The following is a 17617-nucleotide window of genomic DNA, read 5'->3' on the forward strand; positions in this document are numbered from 1 at the left end:
GGTTTATTAGCTGGGTTAGACTTCTTTATGGGGCTCCAACGGCAAGCGTAGTTACAGGTCGACATAGATCGGAGTATTTCCGACTATATAGGGGAACAAGACAGGGATGCCCGCTGTCTCCATTGTTGTTCGCGTTGGCAATTGAACCTCTGGCCATGGCGTTGAGAGACTCCAGGAAATGGAGAGGGGTGATTAGAGGGGGAGAAGAACACCGAGTCTCGTTATATGCGGATGACCTATTGTTATACGTGTCGGACCCAGCGGGGGGAATGATAGAGGTTTTGCGAATTTTGAGGGGGTTCGGGGATTTCTCGGGGTATAGGCTAAACATGGGGAAGAGTGAATTATTTGTGATACATCCAGGGGACCAGAGTAGAGAGATAGAAGGCTTGCCTCTAAGGAAAGTGGAAAGAAACTTCCGATACCTGGGGATTCAGATCGCTAGGAGCTGGGGAACCTTGCACAGACTTAATCTGACACGGTTGGTAGAACAAATGGAGGAGGACTTCAAGAGGTGGGACATGCAGCCTCTATCGCTGGCGGGCAGGGTGCAAGCAATTAAGATGATGGTCCTCCCGAGGTTCTTATTTGTATTTCAATGTCTCCCTATACTAATCACTAAGACCTTTTTTAATAAAATAGACAGGAGCATCACGAGCTTCGTGTGGGCAGGGAAAGTTCCGAGAGTAAGGAGGGGGTTCCTTCAGCGTAGTAGGGACAGAGGAGGATTGGCACTACCGAACTTGGGCGATTACTATTGGGCCGCCAATGTGGCAATGATACGTAAATGGATGATGGAGGGTGAGGGAGCGGCGTGGGAAAGACTGGCGAGAAAGTCCTGTAAAAGGACGAGTTTAGAGGCGCCGGTGACGGCGCCGCTACCGATCTCACCTAAAAAGTTTACCACGAACCCGGTGGTGGCGGCAACATTGAATATCTGGGGACAGTGGAGGCGACAGAGAGGGGTGCGGGGAGCCCTGGTGGGGTCCCCAATCAGGAACAACCATAGGTTCGCCCCAGGAAGAATGGATGGAGGATTTCAGAGCTGGTTCCAGTTGGGAATTAGGAGGGTGGGAGATTTATTTATAGATGGGACTTTTGCGAGCTTGGGAGCATTGGAGGAAAAGTATAAGTTGCCCCGGGGAAATTTCTTGAGATATATGCAGGTGAGGGCATTTACTAGACAACAGGTGAGGGAATTTCCATTGCTCCCGACACAGGGGATACAGGACAGGGTGCTTTCAGGGGTGTGGGTCGGAGAGGGCAAGGTGTCAGAGATTTACCGAGAGATGAGGGAAGAGGGGGAGGAGTCGGTGGGCGAACTAAAAGGAAAGTGGGAAGAAGAACTAGGGGAGGAGATAGAGGAGGGTATGTGGGCTGATGCCCTAAGCAGGGTAAATTCCTCTTCCTCATGCGCCAGGCTTAGCCTGATTCAATTTAAGGTGCTACATAGAGCACACATAACGGGAGCAAGATTGAGCAGGTTCTTTGGAGTGGAGGACAAATGTGGGAGGTGTGGCGGGAGCCCGGCAAACCACGCACATATGTTTTGGGCATGCCCGGCACTGGAAGGGTATTGGAAGGGAGTGACGGGAGTGATTTCGCGGGTGGTGAGGGCCCGGGTCAAACCAGGCTGGGGGTTAGCTCTATTTGGAGTTGCGGAAGAGTCGGGAGTGCAGGAGGCGAAAGAGGCCGACGTTGTGGCCTTTGCGTCCCTAGTAGCCCGGCGCAGGATCCTACTCATGTGGAAGGAGGCGAAACCCCCCGGACTGGAGGCCTGGGTAAATGATATGGCGGGGTTCATTAAACTGGAGCAGATAAAGTTTGCCCTGAGAGGATCGGCTCAAGGGTTCACCAGGCGGTGGCAGCCATTTCTCGACTACCTAGGGGAACGTTAGAGGGAAGACAGATGACCAGCAGCAGCAACCCAGGGGGAGGGGGGGGGGGGGGAGGGGGGGTTTAGTTTAGGTCAAAGATAAAGGGGTTTTGTTACTTGTGTATTGTTTAAAATTTCTGTATTGTTATTGTTGCGTTTGCTTTGTAAGAGGGGAAAAATTGTTGTTTGGGAAAAAATTTTCAATAAAACATTTATAAAAAAAAAAAAAAAAAAAAAAAAAAAAAAGCCAGACCAAGCAGGTGTACTGCTGTTCTCTCTGCCATCAAAAGACCATCTCTTGATCATTTGGCGAATTCAGAATTATAAATGTTCTCAGTAGTGAATGTAAACCTGATGTGCTTCTGTTAAAAGGTGTTTCTTTTGTCTTCTGGATGTTGTTTGGGAAGTTATTAAGGATTACTTTGTGTTGTATTCTTTGGGGGTTTTATTTGAATTAATGGTTGCTAAGATGTTCACTCTATGTTTTAAAAAGGTTAACTTGAGTTCATAGAATAAACATTGTTTTGTTTTAAAAAATACTTTTCCATTTCTGCTGTCCCACACCTGTAGAATGGGCCGTGTGCTCCCCACACCACAATCTAGTAAAAGTTGTGGGTCAGGTGAACTCCATGATACACAGTGGGGTTCTCTAAACCCTGGCTCATAACAATACATATATCTCCTTCTAGGTATTTTGCTCTGAATTAAAGCATTTGAAGTATAGAAGGCTGAAGCAATCATGAGCTATGTACACCATCAGCCTTTGAATGTTGGATTGGCACAGGGTCCTGCCTGGTAGTATGATCCCCACAGGATCACGGCTGGAGAGGGCCCACAGATTCTTTTGTCTGACCCTCATGCATCATAAGATCATATCATGCCATAAGACCATAAGACATAGGAGCGGAAGTAAGGCCATTTGGCCCATCGGGTCCACTCCACCATTCAATCATGGCTGATTTCAACTCCATTTACCCGCTCTCTCTCCATAGCCCTTAATTCCTCGAGAAATCAAGAATTTATCAACTTCTGTCTTAAAGACACTCAACGTCCCGGCCTCCACCGCCCTCTGTGGCAATGAATTCCACAGACCCACCACTCTCTGGCTGAAGAAATTTCTCCTCATCGCTGTTCTAAAGTGACTCCCTTTTATTCTAAGGCTGTGCCCCCGGGTCCTAGTCTCCCCTGCTAATGGAAACAACTTCCCTACATCCACCCTATCTAAGCCATTCATTATCTTGTACGTTTCTATTAGATCTCCCTTCAACCTCCTAAACTCCAATGAATATAATCCCAGGATCCTCAGACGTTCATCGTATGTTAGGCCTACCATTCCTGGGATCATCCGTGTGAAACTCCGCTGGACACGCCCCAGTGCCAGTGTGTCCTTCCTGAGGTGTGGGGCCCAAAATTGCTCACAGTATTCTAAATGGGGCCTAACTAATGCTTTATAAAGCTTCAGAAGTACATCCCTGCTTTTATATTCCAAGCCTCTTGAGATAAATGACAACATTGCATTTGCTTTCTTAATTATGGACTCAACCTGCAAGTTTACCTTTAGAGAAACCTGGACTAGGACTCCCAAGTCCCTTTGCACTTCAGCATTATGAATTTTGTCACCATTTAGAAAATAGTCCATGCAAGACCTTGCACTTGCCCACGTTGAATTTCATCAGCCATTTCTTGGACCACTCTCCTAAACTGTCTAAATCTTTCTGCAGCCTCCCCACCTCCTCCATACTACCTGCCCCTCCACCTATCTTTGTATCATCGGCAAACTTAGCCAGAATGCCCCCAGTCCCGTCATCTAGATCGTTAATATATAAAGAGAACAGCTGTGGCCCCAACACTGAACCCTGCGGGACACCACTCGTCACCGGTTGCCATTCCGAAAAAGAACCTTTTATCCCAACTCTCTGCCTTCTGCCTGACAGCCAATCGTCAATCCATGTTAGTACCTTGCCTCGAATACCATGGGCCCTTATTTTACTCAGCAGTCTCCCGTGCGGCACCTTATCAAAGGCCTTTTGGAAGTCAAGATAGATAACATCCATTGGCTCTCCTTGGTCTAACCTATTTGTTATCTCTTCAATACAACCCACTGGACCTGCTCCATCACACAATAAGATCATGGCTGATCTGATCTGCCTGTTGCCGTAACTTCATTTTCCTGTCTGTCATCAGTAACCCTCGACTGCCTCAAAAGATCTGTCTCCGGCAGCACGGTGGCGCAGTGGGTTAGCCCTGCTGCCTCACGGCGCCGAGGTCCCATGTTCGATCCCGGCTCTGGGTCACTGTCCGTATGGAGTTTGCACATTCTCCCCGTGTCTGCGTGGGTTTCGCCCCACAACCCAAAAGATGTGCAGGGTAGGTGGATTGGCCACGCTAAATTGCCCCTTAATTGGAAAAAATGAATTGGGTACTCTAAACATTTTTTTTTTTTTAAATCTGTGTCCCTCGGCCTTGAGTATATTCGGTGACTCCAGTGCTCTCTGGGGGAGAGGATTGCACAGGGCAACCAACTTCTGAGAGAAAAATTCCTCCTCATCTCTGCCTTAAATGGGTGAGCCTTATTTTTCAACCGCCCCTCTCGTTCCAGACTCCCCCACGAGGAGAACCACCTCTCTCAGCATCCGCCCTGTCAAGCACCCTTTCTTTACATAATATCGAGAAACCCAGAAAGAGGTCCATAGCCCTGAGAACATGATGCTCGGGAAGCTCAGGAAGCAGTGGGGGAGGCGTGAAGATGATGTGATGACAGGAATGATGTGGGCAAGTGAGGAATTCTATAGTTTTGAGATCCAAGCAAAGAAACGTTAGAGAGAATGTGACATATTTCTGATTGCAGCCAGTCAGGGACAAAGAGGGAGTAAGGAAGAGCAGCGAGTTTACATGGCCTCACTTTGTTTCATCTCATGGCCGAAGAGTGATATCGGCAGAGGCCACAAATAGATTCTCGACTCGCCTTTTTAAAGGTTTACAGCAAAGGAAAGGTTCAAAACACAGGACACTTTTAACATCTCCCCCTTGACGTTAATGACCCCACTATCCTGAATCCCCCAATTAACAACATCCTGGGGGTTACCATTGACCAGAAACTGAACTGGACCCAGCCATATAAATACTGTGGCTACCAGAGCAGGTCAGAGGCTGGGAATCCTGCGGAGAGTAACTCACCTCCTGACTCCCCAAAGCCTGCCCACCACCTACAAGGCACACATCAGGAGTGTAATGGAATACTCTCCAGACAAATATGAGATAAATCCAGACAAATGTGAGGCATTGCATTTTGGTAGGTCTAACATAGAGGGGAAATATACCGTAAATGGGAAGATAGAAAGTCAGAGACATCTGGGTGTGCAGGTCCACAGGTCTTTGAAGGTGGCAACATAAGTGGACAAGGTAGTCAAGAAAGCACACGGAATGCTCGCCTTCATTGGACGGGGCATCGAGTATAAAAACTGGCAAGTCGTGCTGCAGTTGTATAGAACCTTGGTAAGGCCGCACTTGGAATATTGCGCACAATTCTGGTCACCACACTATCAGAAGGATGTGGAGGCTTCGGAGAGGGTGCAGAGGAGGTTTACCAGGATGCTGCCTGGTCTGGAGGATGTTAGCTATGTGGAGAGGCTGAATAGACTCGGACTGTTTTCATCACCTAAACTGGAGGGGCACCAATATCCTTGGTGGGAGGTTTGCTGGTGCTCTTCGGGAGGGTTTAAACTAATTTGGCAGGGGGATGGGAATCAGAGCTATGGATCAGAGGATAGGGTAGCTGTTGAAGAGGCAGAAATAGTATTCAGCGTCTGGGAGGAAGGATAGACAGTTGATAGGGCAAAGTTGCATCAGTGGAATGGGTTAAAGTGCGTCTGTTTCAATGCAAGGAGTGTCAGGAATAAGGGAGATGAACTTAGAGCATGGATCAGTACTTGGAACTACAATGTTGTTGCCATTACGGAGACATGGATCTTACAGGGGCAGGAATGGTTGTTAGATGTTCCGGGGTTTAGATGTTTTCAGAAGAATAGGGAGGGAGGTAAAAGAGGAGGGGGAGTGGCACTGTTAATGAAGGAGTGCACCACAGCTGCAGAAAAGGAGGTAGTTGAGGAGGGTTTGTCTACTGAGTATGGAAGTCAGAAACAAGAAAGGAGCAGTCACTTTATTGGGAGTTTCCTATAGATCCCCAATAGCAGCCGAGGAACAGATTGGGCGGCAGATCTTGGAAAAGTGCAGAAGCAACAGAGTTGTTGTCAAGGGTGACTTCAACTTCCCTAATATTGACTGGAACCTCCTTAGTGCAAATGGTTTGGATGGAGCAGATTTTGTCAGGCGTGTACAGGAAGGATTCCTGACTCAATATGTAGATAGGCCGACTAGGGGGGAGGCCATATTGGACTTGGTGCTCGGCAACGAACCAGGCCAGGTGTCAGATGTCTCGGTGGGAGAGCATTTCGGTGACAGTGACCACAACTCCTTGACCTTTACCATAGTCATGGAGAGGGATAGGAACAGACAGTATGGGAAGGGATTTAATTGGGGGAGGGGAAATTATACTGCTATTAGACAGGAGCTGAGGAGCATAAAGTGGGAACAATTGTTCTTGGGGAAATGCACAACAGTAATGTGGGGGTTGTTTAAGAAGCACTTGCTGCGAGTGCTGGATAGTTTTGTCCCACTGAGACGAGGAAGGAATGGTAAGGTGAAGGAGCCTTGGATGACAAGAGAAGTGGAGCGTCTAGTCAAGAGGAAGAAGGAAGCTTACGTAAGGTTGAGGAAGCAAGGATCTGGCATGGCTCTAGAGGGTTACAAGGTAGCCAGGAAGGAACTCAAAAATGGACTGAGGAGAGTTAGAAGGGGGCATGAAAAGCCCTGGCGGGAAGGATTGGGGAAAACCTCAAGGCGTTCTACACTTTTGTGAGAAATAAGTGGATGATCAGAGTGAGAGTAGGGCCGATCAGGGATAGTGGAGGGAACTTGTGCCTAGAGTCTGAGGAGATAGGGGAGGCCCTAAATGAATATTTTGCTTCAGTATTCACTAGAGAGAGGGACCTTGCTGCTCATGAGAACAGTGTGAACTAGGTTAATAGACTCAAACAGGTTGATATTAAGAACAAGGATGTGCTGGAAATTTTGAAAAGCATCAGGATAGGTAAGTCCCCTGGGCCTGACGGGATATACCCAAGGTTACTACGGGAAGCTAGGGAGGAGATTGCTGCGCCGTTGGCGATGATCTTTGCGTCCTCACTCTCCACTGGAGTAGTACCGGATGATTGGAGGGAGGCGAATGTTGTTCCCTGTTCAAGAAAGGGAATAGGGAAATCCCTGGGAATTACAGACCCATCAGTCTTACGTCTGTGGTGAGCAAAATATTGGAAAGGATTCTGAGAGATAGGATTTATGATTATTTAGAAAAATATAGTTTGATTAAAAATAGTCAGCATGGCTTTGTGAGGGGCAGGTCATGCCTCACAAGCCTCATTGAATTCTTTGAGGATGTGACAAAACACATTGATGAAGGTCGGGCAGTGGATTATGAGGGGCATGGACAGAGTGGATACGCAGGCACTCTTTCCCAGGTTGAAGGGGTCAGTCATGTTCCGTGGGGCAAAGTTTAGAGGAGATGTGCGAGGCAGGTTTTTTACGCAGAGGGTGGTGAGTGCCTGGAACGCGTTGCCAGGGGAGGTTGTGGAAGCAGATACATTAACGGCGTTCAAAAGGCATCTTGACAAATACATGGATAGGACGGGTAGAGAGGGATACGGCACGAGGAGGTGCTGACGGTTTTGGACAAGGGTGGTATCATGACCGGTACAGGCTTGGAGGGCCGAAGGGCCTGTTCCTGTGCTGCATTGTTCTTTGTTAACTTGCCTGGATGAGTGCAGTTCCAATAACACTCAAGAAACTCCAGGGCAAAGCAGTCCCACTTGATTGGCATCTCTTCCACAAATATTCACTCCGTCCATCACCGATGCACAGTATCAACAGTGTGTACTATCTACAAGATGCACTGCAGTATCTCGCCAATGCTCCTTTATCAGCACTTTTCAAATCCATAGAACCCCTTCAGTGCAGAAGGAGGCCATTCGGCCCATCGGTCTTCACAGACCCTCCGAAGAGCACTCCACCTAGGCCCCCTTCCTCACCCTAACTCCATAACTCCACCTTACCTGCACACCCGTCTAGACTAAGGGGTAACTTACCATGGCCAATCCACCTAACCTGCACATCTTTGGACTGTGGGAGGGAACTGGAGCATCCGGAGGAAACCCGCAGACACGGGGAGAATGTGCAGACTCCGCACAGACAGTGACCCAGCGGGGAATCGAACCTGGGACCCTGGCACTGTGAGGCAACGGTGCTGACCACTGTGCCGCCCATGATCCGTGACCATTACCATCAAGAAGGACAAAGCGAATTGGGAACACCACCTCCTGCAAAAATCTCCTACAGGTCACTGGCGATCCTGACTTGGAAATATAATCGCCGTTCCTTCACTGTCGCCGGGTCACAATGCTGGAACTCTGTGCCGAGCAGCACTGTGAGGACACCCGCTCTGCAACGGATCAATGAGGCAGCTCACCACCACCTTGTCAAGGACAATTAATGTGAGCAGCAAATGTTGACCTGGAAACTAAGACTGATATCCCATGAACAAATAAATATATATTCATATACAAAATGCATGCATATACACGTCAGGCTAACAAACAAATTCCGACAGTCCTGACATGAGGTAAACTACTCTTGGCTGTAATATTTCTTGGTCTATGTCCAACCTGTAGTTCTCAACAATACTGCTGACCCGAAGTTTAAAACCTAAGTCTTTATTAGGAGGGCCCCTCTCCAAAATTTTCATCTGCACTACTTCAACAAGGAATGGTGATAAATTAAGGTTCTTGGACTGCTCATTCACAAAACAGACCAATATATATTTTGACAGGAAAAGTTAGAGTTAAACGTCTGTTTGTTTTGGCACGGGCTACTCCTGCACATTCTTTAAATGAAGAAAAATAGGTTGAAGCTATGGCCCAGCAAGCAGGTCTTTTCGTCCATGTGGCTGGGGAGTGCTTTCCGTGTGGCAACGAGGTTAATATAGGACCATAAGACATAGGAGCAAAATTAGGCCATTCGGCCCATCGAGTCTGCTCCGCCATTCAATCATGGCTGATATTTTCTCATCCCCATTCTCCCGCCTTCTCCCCATAACCCCTGACCCCCTTATTGATCAAGAACCTATCTATCTCTGTCTTAAAGACACTCAGTGATTTGGCCTCCACAGCCTTCTGCGGCAAAGAGTTCCACAGATTCACCACCCTCTGGCTGAAGCAATTCCTCCTCATCTCTGTTTTAAAGGATTGTCCCTTTAGTCTGAGATTATGTCCTCTGCTTCTAGTTGTTTCTACAAGTGGAAACATCCTCTCCATCTAAACAACCATTCGACGGCTTCAGCCGGCACAGTGTGAGTGGTTACGATGCCACGAGGACTGAGTCTCTCAGGGAGATGTTCAGTCTGTGGCTGGTGGTCTGGCTTGGATGGCCATGGTCACCATTTTGGCCGTCCCTCGCGTTCCCCTTGTGCAGCCAGTGGCCGCACCTTTTCTGGCCCGTCCTCTGACCGCGAGCAGTTGTCCAGATTTTCCCCGGATGGGCTGAAACCTGGCACTTCACCACAAGGTTGTCCGTTCCCAGGCTGGTGGTCAGTGATGTTAGCAATCAACCTGGAGGTTGCGCTTGTCCCACGTGGAATCTGTTTCCGTGGGGAATCCAGGATTTCAGACAGAGTGCGCGTGTTTTTCTGTTGAGGTCCTGCGTCAGGACGTGCACTGTACCCTGACAGAAGAAGCCACATGAGTTGCTTTGGTCTCGACCGCCCCAGAAATAATCCTCACACCTTCCTGGAGGTGGACACCTACCATGTTTGTGTGGCGCCTCCAGAGCTGGTTGAGCAGCGGTTGACCAAGGTAAGTGAGGAGGTGCAGAGCATGTTGGCTCTGCTGCCTCAGGTGGCACCCACCAGCTTCCACATGAGAGTCACTCACGTGTTCTGCGAGGTGTCGCTGGTAGGTCAAAGTACGGTCAAGAGTGTGGCCAGGATATTTTGGCGTTGGGTCATGGGCCAGCTGATGGCCACGGAACCGGACGTGAAGTTCTCCACGGGCCTCTGAGTTGTTCAGTTGGAAGGCTGAACCAACGGCCTTTCATGAAGGAGGCATTCAAAAAAACATGGGGCGGAATTCTCTGAGCCAAAATCGCTATCGGCACGGAGAATGAGCGTTGACGGCAAAAACTGGGGCGACGTCGCTGCCGCGATTCTCCGGTCCTCGGAGAATCGCCACGAATTGCGCACGGTCTACGCGGCGCAGGTAGGGGGCCATTGACAGAGGCCCCCCCCTGTGATTCACCGACAGCAACTGGCCGAGTTCCCGATGGCGTGATTCTAACCACGTTTTGCCTGTCGGGAACGGTCGACGGCGGCTGCGGACTCAGTTCGCGGCCACCCTGGAGGGGGGTGGGGGGGAGAGATCCTTCACCGGGGGGGTCCTCAGGGACGGCCAGGCTAGCGATCGGGGGCCACCGATCCGCAGGCATGCACGGTCTCGGGGGGCCTATATTTTCGGGGCTGGGGTGGCGCATGCCCGGAGTCCCGACCGGAAGTGCAGGACCCCGTAGCGGCAGGCAGAGCTGCGTGGAGTACTCCGGGGCCCTGCAAGCACCCTTCATGTAGGAGAATCACTCTGGACTTCCTTCAGGAAAGTCCAGAGTGAAACACCTGCATTTTGACGCTGGAGTGGGGACATCGCCCCATTATTGGAGAATCCCACCCATGGATCTTCGCTGAGTGGTTTCACAATGGTCCTGACAACCTTTAGCCTGAAACCCAGTTAGGAACCCACTGGAAAGAGTCCACGTAATCCGTGGTCAGCTGGTGCTGAGACGGCACGGCTCAAGGCCCAGAGGCTGCAGACGAACCGGGGTCAGCTCTTCACTCTGTTAGTCGTGATCTCACCCAGAAAGAATGTGTCTTCATCACCAGGCCTGACTCAGCAGGAATGTGCACCCATCAAGCTGGGGTGGGGGGGGATGGTGGAGGAAGCGGGAGGGGGAACAGAGTGTCCAGGAGGTAACGGAAATGCAAAGTACATCTCTTCAAATCAGGCACGAAGCTTCAAATCAGGATTAAACATTCTCGGCAGAGTTGAGTCAGAGACGTCAATACAAAGACTGCCTTCCCTGCAACTTACAAGATTTGCGGGCTACTTCTGACCAATGTTTTCAAGCTATCAAGGGGGGGGGGGGGGGGGGGGGAAAGAGAGGTTAGAGAAAGAGACTATTCCCGTTGGCGAGGATTTCTAGGACGAGGGAGTACAGTTTAAAAATCGGAGCCAGAGATTTTGGGAGTAAAGTTGAAAAAACACTTCAACACACAAAGATGGTAGAAGTTTGGAACTCTTCCACAAACAGCGGTTGTGACTCGATGGCTGTAAATTCCAACTGAGATTGAAATATTCCCCTGACAATCGTGGTGCTCAGCTACCAATTATCTGTCCAACCAGCCTCGAGCCATGGACTAGTCACTCTTGTGGGACACTGAGTGAACCGCAAAAGGAAGTCGAAGGGCAGGGAATCATACTTTGGCTTCCTGTCTAATCAGACTGCTCTAAACAGCAGATATCTAGCTGTGCTGCACTGCTACACTGTGAGGGAGAACGTGCGTTTAGAGAGCCTTTCACAAGCTTCAAAACGACCAGCGGGCTTCACAACCTGGGGCGAGCCAGCGAACTGGAGTTGACATCGTGAATACACTGCAGGATCTCACAAGTTGCCAACCTGATGAATGGACCAGTTAAACATTAGCCAGGACCCGAGGAGATTTAACCTGTTGTGCTTTGAACTGTGCCAAAGGATCCTTTACACCCGTCAAGATGCAGATAGCGGGCGCGATTCAACGGAAATATTTGTGGCTGGTTTTTCTGGGAGTTTCCCGCCAGCCATGTTGGCGAGTTCACCACCGCTACACAATGACATCAGGCCCCTGGCGAGTTTCTCACTGGTTTAGCCCACACATATAATTTATCTCATTACTGGGGAGCTGAACTCCGAGATCGGGCCGCCATTTCGAAAGGGTCCCCCGATCTCGATGAACTGTGTGGGTCTTCCACACCCCCCACCCATGGGCAATGTCATCCCCCCACAGATATGGGCCGACTCCACACCCACCCAAGTGAAGACCCCCGCTATTGGGGCCCTGGGGGTCCCCGCTCTTCAGACCCACACACAACCCCCTAAAGGCCACCGCCATCCAGGAGCCCCCCCCCCCCAAACCTCACAGAGGCCCCTACTTTCCAGCCATGCAACCCACACCATTCAAACCCCCCCTCCACCCCCCTTTCATGGGCACAGCCTGCCTGGACCTAGGCAGTACTCCTGCAAGCGCCACAAGGGAACCTTCGGAGTGCCAGGGTGGCAGTGTCAAGGTGCCAGCAGGGCAGTGGCAAGGTATCCGTGTTCTAGGGGGAGGTTCAGTGGGCCACCCCGCACTATCCCTGACCATGTAGGAGTCTCCCGATAGCCCTGACCCTCTGACAGTGCAGCACTCCCTCAGTACTGACCCTCTGACAGTACAGCACTTCCTCAGTACTGACCCTCTGACAGTGCAGCGCTCCCTCAGTACTGACCCTCTGACAGTGCAGCACTCCCTCAGTACTGACCCTCTGACAGTGCAGCTCTCCCTCAGTACTGACCCTCTGACAGTGCAGCACTCCCTCAGTACTGACCCTCTGCCAGTGCAGCGCTCCCTCAGTACTGACCCTCTGACAGTGCCGCACTCCCTCAGTACTGACCCTCTGACAGTGCAGCACTCCCTCAGTACTGGTCCTCTGACAGTTCAGCACTCCCTCAGTACTGACCCTCTGACAGTGCAGCGCTCCCTCAGTACTGACCCTCTGACAGTGCAGCACTCCCTCAGTACTGACCCTCTGACAGTGCAGCACTCCCTCAGTACTGACCCTCTGACAGTGCAGCGCTCCCTCAGTACTGGCCCTCTGACAGTGCAGCGCTCCCTCAGTACTGACCCTCTGACAGTGCAGCACTCCCTCAGTACTGACCGTCTGACAGTGCGGCATCCCTCAGTACTGACCCTCTGACAGTGCAGCAGTCCCACAGTACTGACCCTCTGACAGTGCAGCACTCCCTCAGTACTGACCTCTGACAGTGCAGCACTCCCTCAGTACTGACTCTCTGACAGTGCAGCACTCCCTCAATACTGACCCTCTGACAGTGCAGCACTCCCTCAGTACTGACCCACTGACAGTGCAGCATTCCCTCAGTACTGACCCTCTGACAGTGCAGCTCTCCCTCAGTACTGACCCTCTGACAGTGCAGCGCTCCCTCAGTACTGACCCTCTGACTGTGCAGCACTCCCTCAGTACTGACCCTCTGACAGTGCGGCACTCCCTCAGTACTGACCCTCTGACAGTGCAGCACTCCCTCAGTACAGACCCTCTGTCAGTGCAGCACTCCCTCAGTACTGACCCTCTGACAGTGCAGCACTCCCTCAGTACTGCACCATCTTCATCGGGATGAGGAAGGGGAAGGGGGGTCGGAATTTTTGGGGAGAGGGGGAAAGGCGAACCGAATATCCTGATACAAGCAATGAATCCTTTGTGGCTCCCTGGAAGGTTTAGGAGCCTCCTGACCTCTGACTCTGCCTCTGACAATGACTGCTGCCTGCAATCGATGTTCCTTTCGTCACAGTCCCTGTCGTGAGGGAGCCACCTGACTGAAGCCAACAGCACCATTTGTCTCGCTGGGTATGCGTACATTCATGAAAAAGAAACACCGACAAATGTGAGGCAGACAAAGCCTCAATAAATTAAAAATGGCAGAAGGCCGGTTCGAACCTTGAGAAGGTGTTCCTGGCGTAATGCATAATGCTGTCAAAGTCATACGTCTCGCCCAGCGAGTCCACCTCGTCCGGCTCCATCTTGAGGAAGTTATACTCTTGCCCTGTGAAGGGGATGGATAGCCGTGAGTGGCCCAGTCATCAAAGTGCAACTTTACACAATGAGGGGCAAGTGCGGGTGCCCCTGGAGGGTTTGTCGATGTGGACAAGAGGAAGCAGCCACGCCCTTACCTGGTTGGATGTTTTGCCTCACGATGGTCACATGATGGTCTCGGTCGGGTCTCGTGTGCTCATGCCAGAATCCAATGACGTGGCCCAGCTCGTGCACGACAATCCCGAATTTGTCGCAGTTCTTCCCGATGGATATGGCCTGCGGCCCTCCGCCCCTCCGGCCCACGTACGAGCAGCAGCTGTTCACAGAAGGAAGCCACACACACACAACTTGTGAGATGGGAAGAGGCTTTTAGAGGCACAGACTGAGCGTCTTTGGGGCTAACACGCCCCTGCCAATACTGAATATCCCCAGCCCCCCCATATCCCGCAACGTAAATGCCCCGGGAGCCATTTTAATCCCGAACAATGTCAGTGGGGAGAGGGAGCGGCTAACTTGAAATGAAATGAAATGAAAATCGCTATTGTCACAAGTAGGCTTCAAATGAAGTTACTGTGAAAAGCCCCTAGTCGCCACATTCCGGCGCCTGTTCGGGGAGGCCGGTACGGGAATCGAACCGTGCTGCTGGCCTGCCTTGGTCTGCTTTCAAAGCCAGCGATTTAGCCCTGCCCTAAACAGTTGCCACCGAAGTTAACCATGATGTGGAGATTCACCTGAGGAAGGAGCTGCCCTCCGAAAGCTAGTGATTCGAAACAAAACTTAAAAACAATTTTTTAGAGTACCCAATTAATTTTTCCCAATTAAGGGGCAATTTAGCGGGGCCAATCCACCTAGCCTGCACATCTTTGGGTTGTGGGGGCAAAACCCACACAAACACGGGGAGAATGTGCAAACTCCACCCAGTGACCCAGAGCCGGGATCGAACCTGGGACCTCGGCGCCGTGAGGCAGCAGTGCTAACCACTGTGCCACCGTGCTGCCCCGATTCGAAACAAATCTGTTGGACTTTAACCTGGCTTCATCCTGTGCCCACCCGAAGTTAAAATTAACCCCCAAATTCACCCAGTTTTCGCTTTTAACCCATTTACGCTCAGTTTCCATCAAAACATTTCAGTAAAGAATTGAAACCCCATCAATTCTCTCTGCTCCAGTTCCTGCTCTTTTTAAGGGACCTCTCTGAATCATAGAATTTACAGTGCAGAAGGAGGCCATTCGGCCCATCGAGTCTGCACCAGCTCTTGGAAAGAGCACCCCACCCAAGGTCCACACCTCCACCCTATCCCCATAACCCAGTAACCCCACCCAACAATTTTGGACACTATGGGCAATTTAGCATGGCCAATCCACCTAACCCGCACATCTTTGGACTGTGGGAGGAAACCGGAGCACCCGGAGGAAACCCACGCACACACGGGGAGGATGTGCAGACTCCGCACAGACAGTGACCCAAGCCGGAATCGAACCTGGGGCCCTGGAGCTGTGAAGCATTTGTGCTATCCACAATGCTACCGTGCTGCCCAGCGTGAATAAAAGATGGAGTTGGAGAACAGGAGGCAGACAGTGCGTGATGATTGAACGTCACGTGGAACGTGATATTTCAATTTGTGCGGACGCAGGCATGTCAAGTCCAGGGAAATAATTGGACGTAGGACCCGCGTCAAACCCAGATTTAACCTGAGGACTTGCTCAGGGTCCTAATTCAAAACTGCACAGAGAGCATAGCACAGAAAAGGCCATTCGACCCAAACAGGTCCATGGGGACCTGTTTGCACAGTAGCCTTGTGGATAGCACAATTGCTTCACAGCTCCAGGGTCCCAGGTTCGATTCCAGCTTGGGTCACTGTCTGTGCGGAGTCTGCACATCCTCCCCGTGTGTGCGTGGGTTTCCTCCGGGTGCTCCGGTTTCCTCCCACAGTCCCAAGATGTGCAAGTCAGGTGGATTGGCCATGATAAATTGCCCTTAGTGTCCAAAATTGCCCTTAGTGTTGGGTGGGGTTACTGGGTTATGGGGATAGGGTGGAGGTGTGTACCTTGGGTAGGGTGCTCTTTCCAAGAGCCGGTGCAGACTCGATGGGCCGAATGGCCTCCTTCTGCACTGTAAATTCTATGATTCTAATGCCCCACACAAGCCACGTCCCACCCTGCTTCATCTCCGCCCACCAGCGTCACCTTCTACTAATCCCGACGGACTACCAAAGCAGCGTCGGAGAGTTGGCGGGTCATGGGAGACGGAACGTCTGAGGGGTAAACATCAGTCAGGGGAGCGCCCCTGATCTCCTTTCAAAGAGTGGCCCTGCGATGCTTTGCAATCCACCGAGCGGGCACACGGGGCCTCGGAAGGGGCACAAATTTATGTTTTGAAAGGTAAACGGCTTAGGGGGTGATCAGAGGATGCACTCCTTCACACATCCGGAAAATGTCCACCCCATTTGAAAACTTCAAGACTGACAGACTTTGGTTGTCTTATCGATATTATGGATAGGGCGTCAAGCCAGGCAAGACGGAGTTGAGATACAGATTAGCCACAAACCAATTCTGTTGGGGGGGGGAGAAAGGCCTGTTCCAGTGCCCCACATTCACGTGTCTGGTCAGCTGCCTCTCGTTCACACTCTTGTCTGTTATTACTTGCCAGCGGCTGGGAGGCTTCATGTGGTTCACACACAAACACACACAGAGCTCACGCACCACGTGGAGCTCCGGTGCTTTTCGAACACAAGGAATGCATTAGCCTCTCGCCTTGGGTAGTTTCGCGACAGGCCAAGAGGTGCTGTTGACACCAGCTCACGACAGCGCGAGGCTACGCAACGCGCCACATCTGTTCCTGCAGGAAACTGTTAAATCCCCTCTGGTGAAGGTATTTATTTCAGAGGAGGGGGCCTATGGGGAATTGGTCCATGTTTACGTTTGAAACACTTCGACCCAAGTGTCCATGACATCATTCGACACCTTGAGGTTAAGTGTTTAACTTGTGCTGCTGCTCCAAGGAGGGGCATCTTTGTATTAAAGGCAACACGCTCTCCCTTCCCAAAGGCACAGGACTTGCGCAGCTGGCTGGAAGCTGAAGGGGAAAACAGCTGCCAACACTGGAAGAGAGTCCAGCTGACCCGAGGGACTGTGGGCATGAGCAAATCTCGGGCTTCCAAAAGAGCATTAACTGACGGGAAATAAAAAGCTGCACACAGAGGGTGTGGCCCTGGGCGGATTGCTCCCGTAGTCAGCTGGCGTGGGATGCGAGGGGCCGAATGGCCTTCTGCCAATGCTGTAGCCCGTCGGCGACCCTGTGCTGTCAGCTGTTTCAGGGCGGCAGCTCCGGGAGTCGATGAGGCTGAGGCAAACACTGTGCGACATAGCAACACTGGAGTGAGTTCGAGACTGGAATGGGGGTTGGGGGCCAGAACAGCTGCACTCACATACAGGCACAGCCTCAAGATAACCGCTGCCTAAAACACAGAGTCAAACCTTACTCACAGAAGTGATTGGATAAATACTTTGAAAAGGAAACTAACGGGAAAGAACAAGGGAGTAGGACCAAATTAATGGTCTCTTTTCAGTAAGGCCCAGCTACAAGCTGCACTCCTTTCACAGATTTTTCCGACCCATCTTGTCATGTTGTGAGGGAATCTGTTTAAGTCAGTCACTGCTATGATTGCAAACGTTGAAAACTATGCAACCTAAGTACAGTACGTCTTGCAAAGGGCTGGCACAGGCAGGGTGCACTACATCTCTGC

The 17617-nt window shown here is 51.0% G+C and overlaps 1 protein-coding gene across 1 annotated transcript in view; it reads right to left on the bottom strand.

The window, feature by feature from the left end:
• The window catches only part of LOC140396979 (bone morphogenetic protein 1-like), a 409856-nt gene that overhangs the window by 77492 nt on the left and 314747 nt on the right, over window positions 1–17617 (bottom strand). The window contains 2 exon segments of the mRNA XM_072485982.1: window positions 13777–13882; window positions 14010–14188. Of these exon segments, the coding sequence (XP_072342083.1) occupies window positions 13777–13882; window positions 14010–14188 (285 nt within the window).

The sequence above is a fragment of the Scyliorhinus torazame genome, chromosome 20 (genome assembly GCF_047496885.1).
Source record: "Scyliorhinus torazame isolate Kashiwa2021f chromosome 20, sScyTor2.1, whole genome shotgun sequence".
Lineage (NCBI taxonomy): Eukaryota > Metazoa > Chordata > Chondrichthyes > Carcharhiniformes > Scyliorhinidae > Scyliorhinus > Scyliorhinus torazame.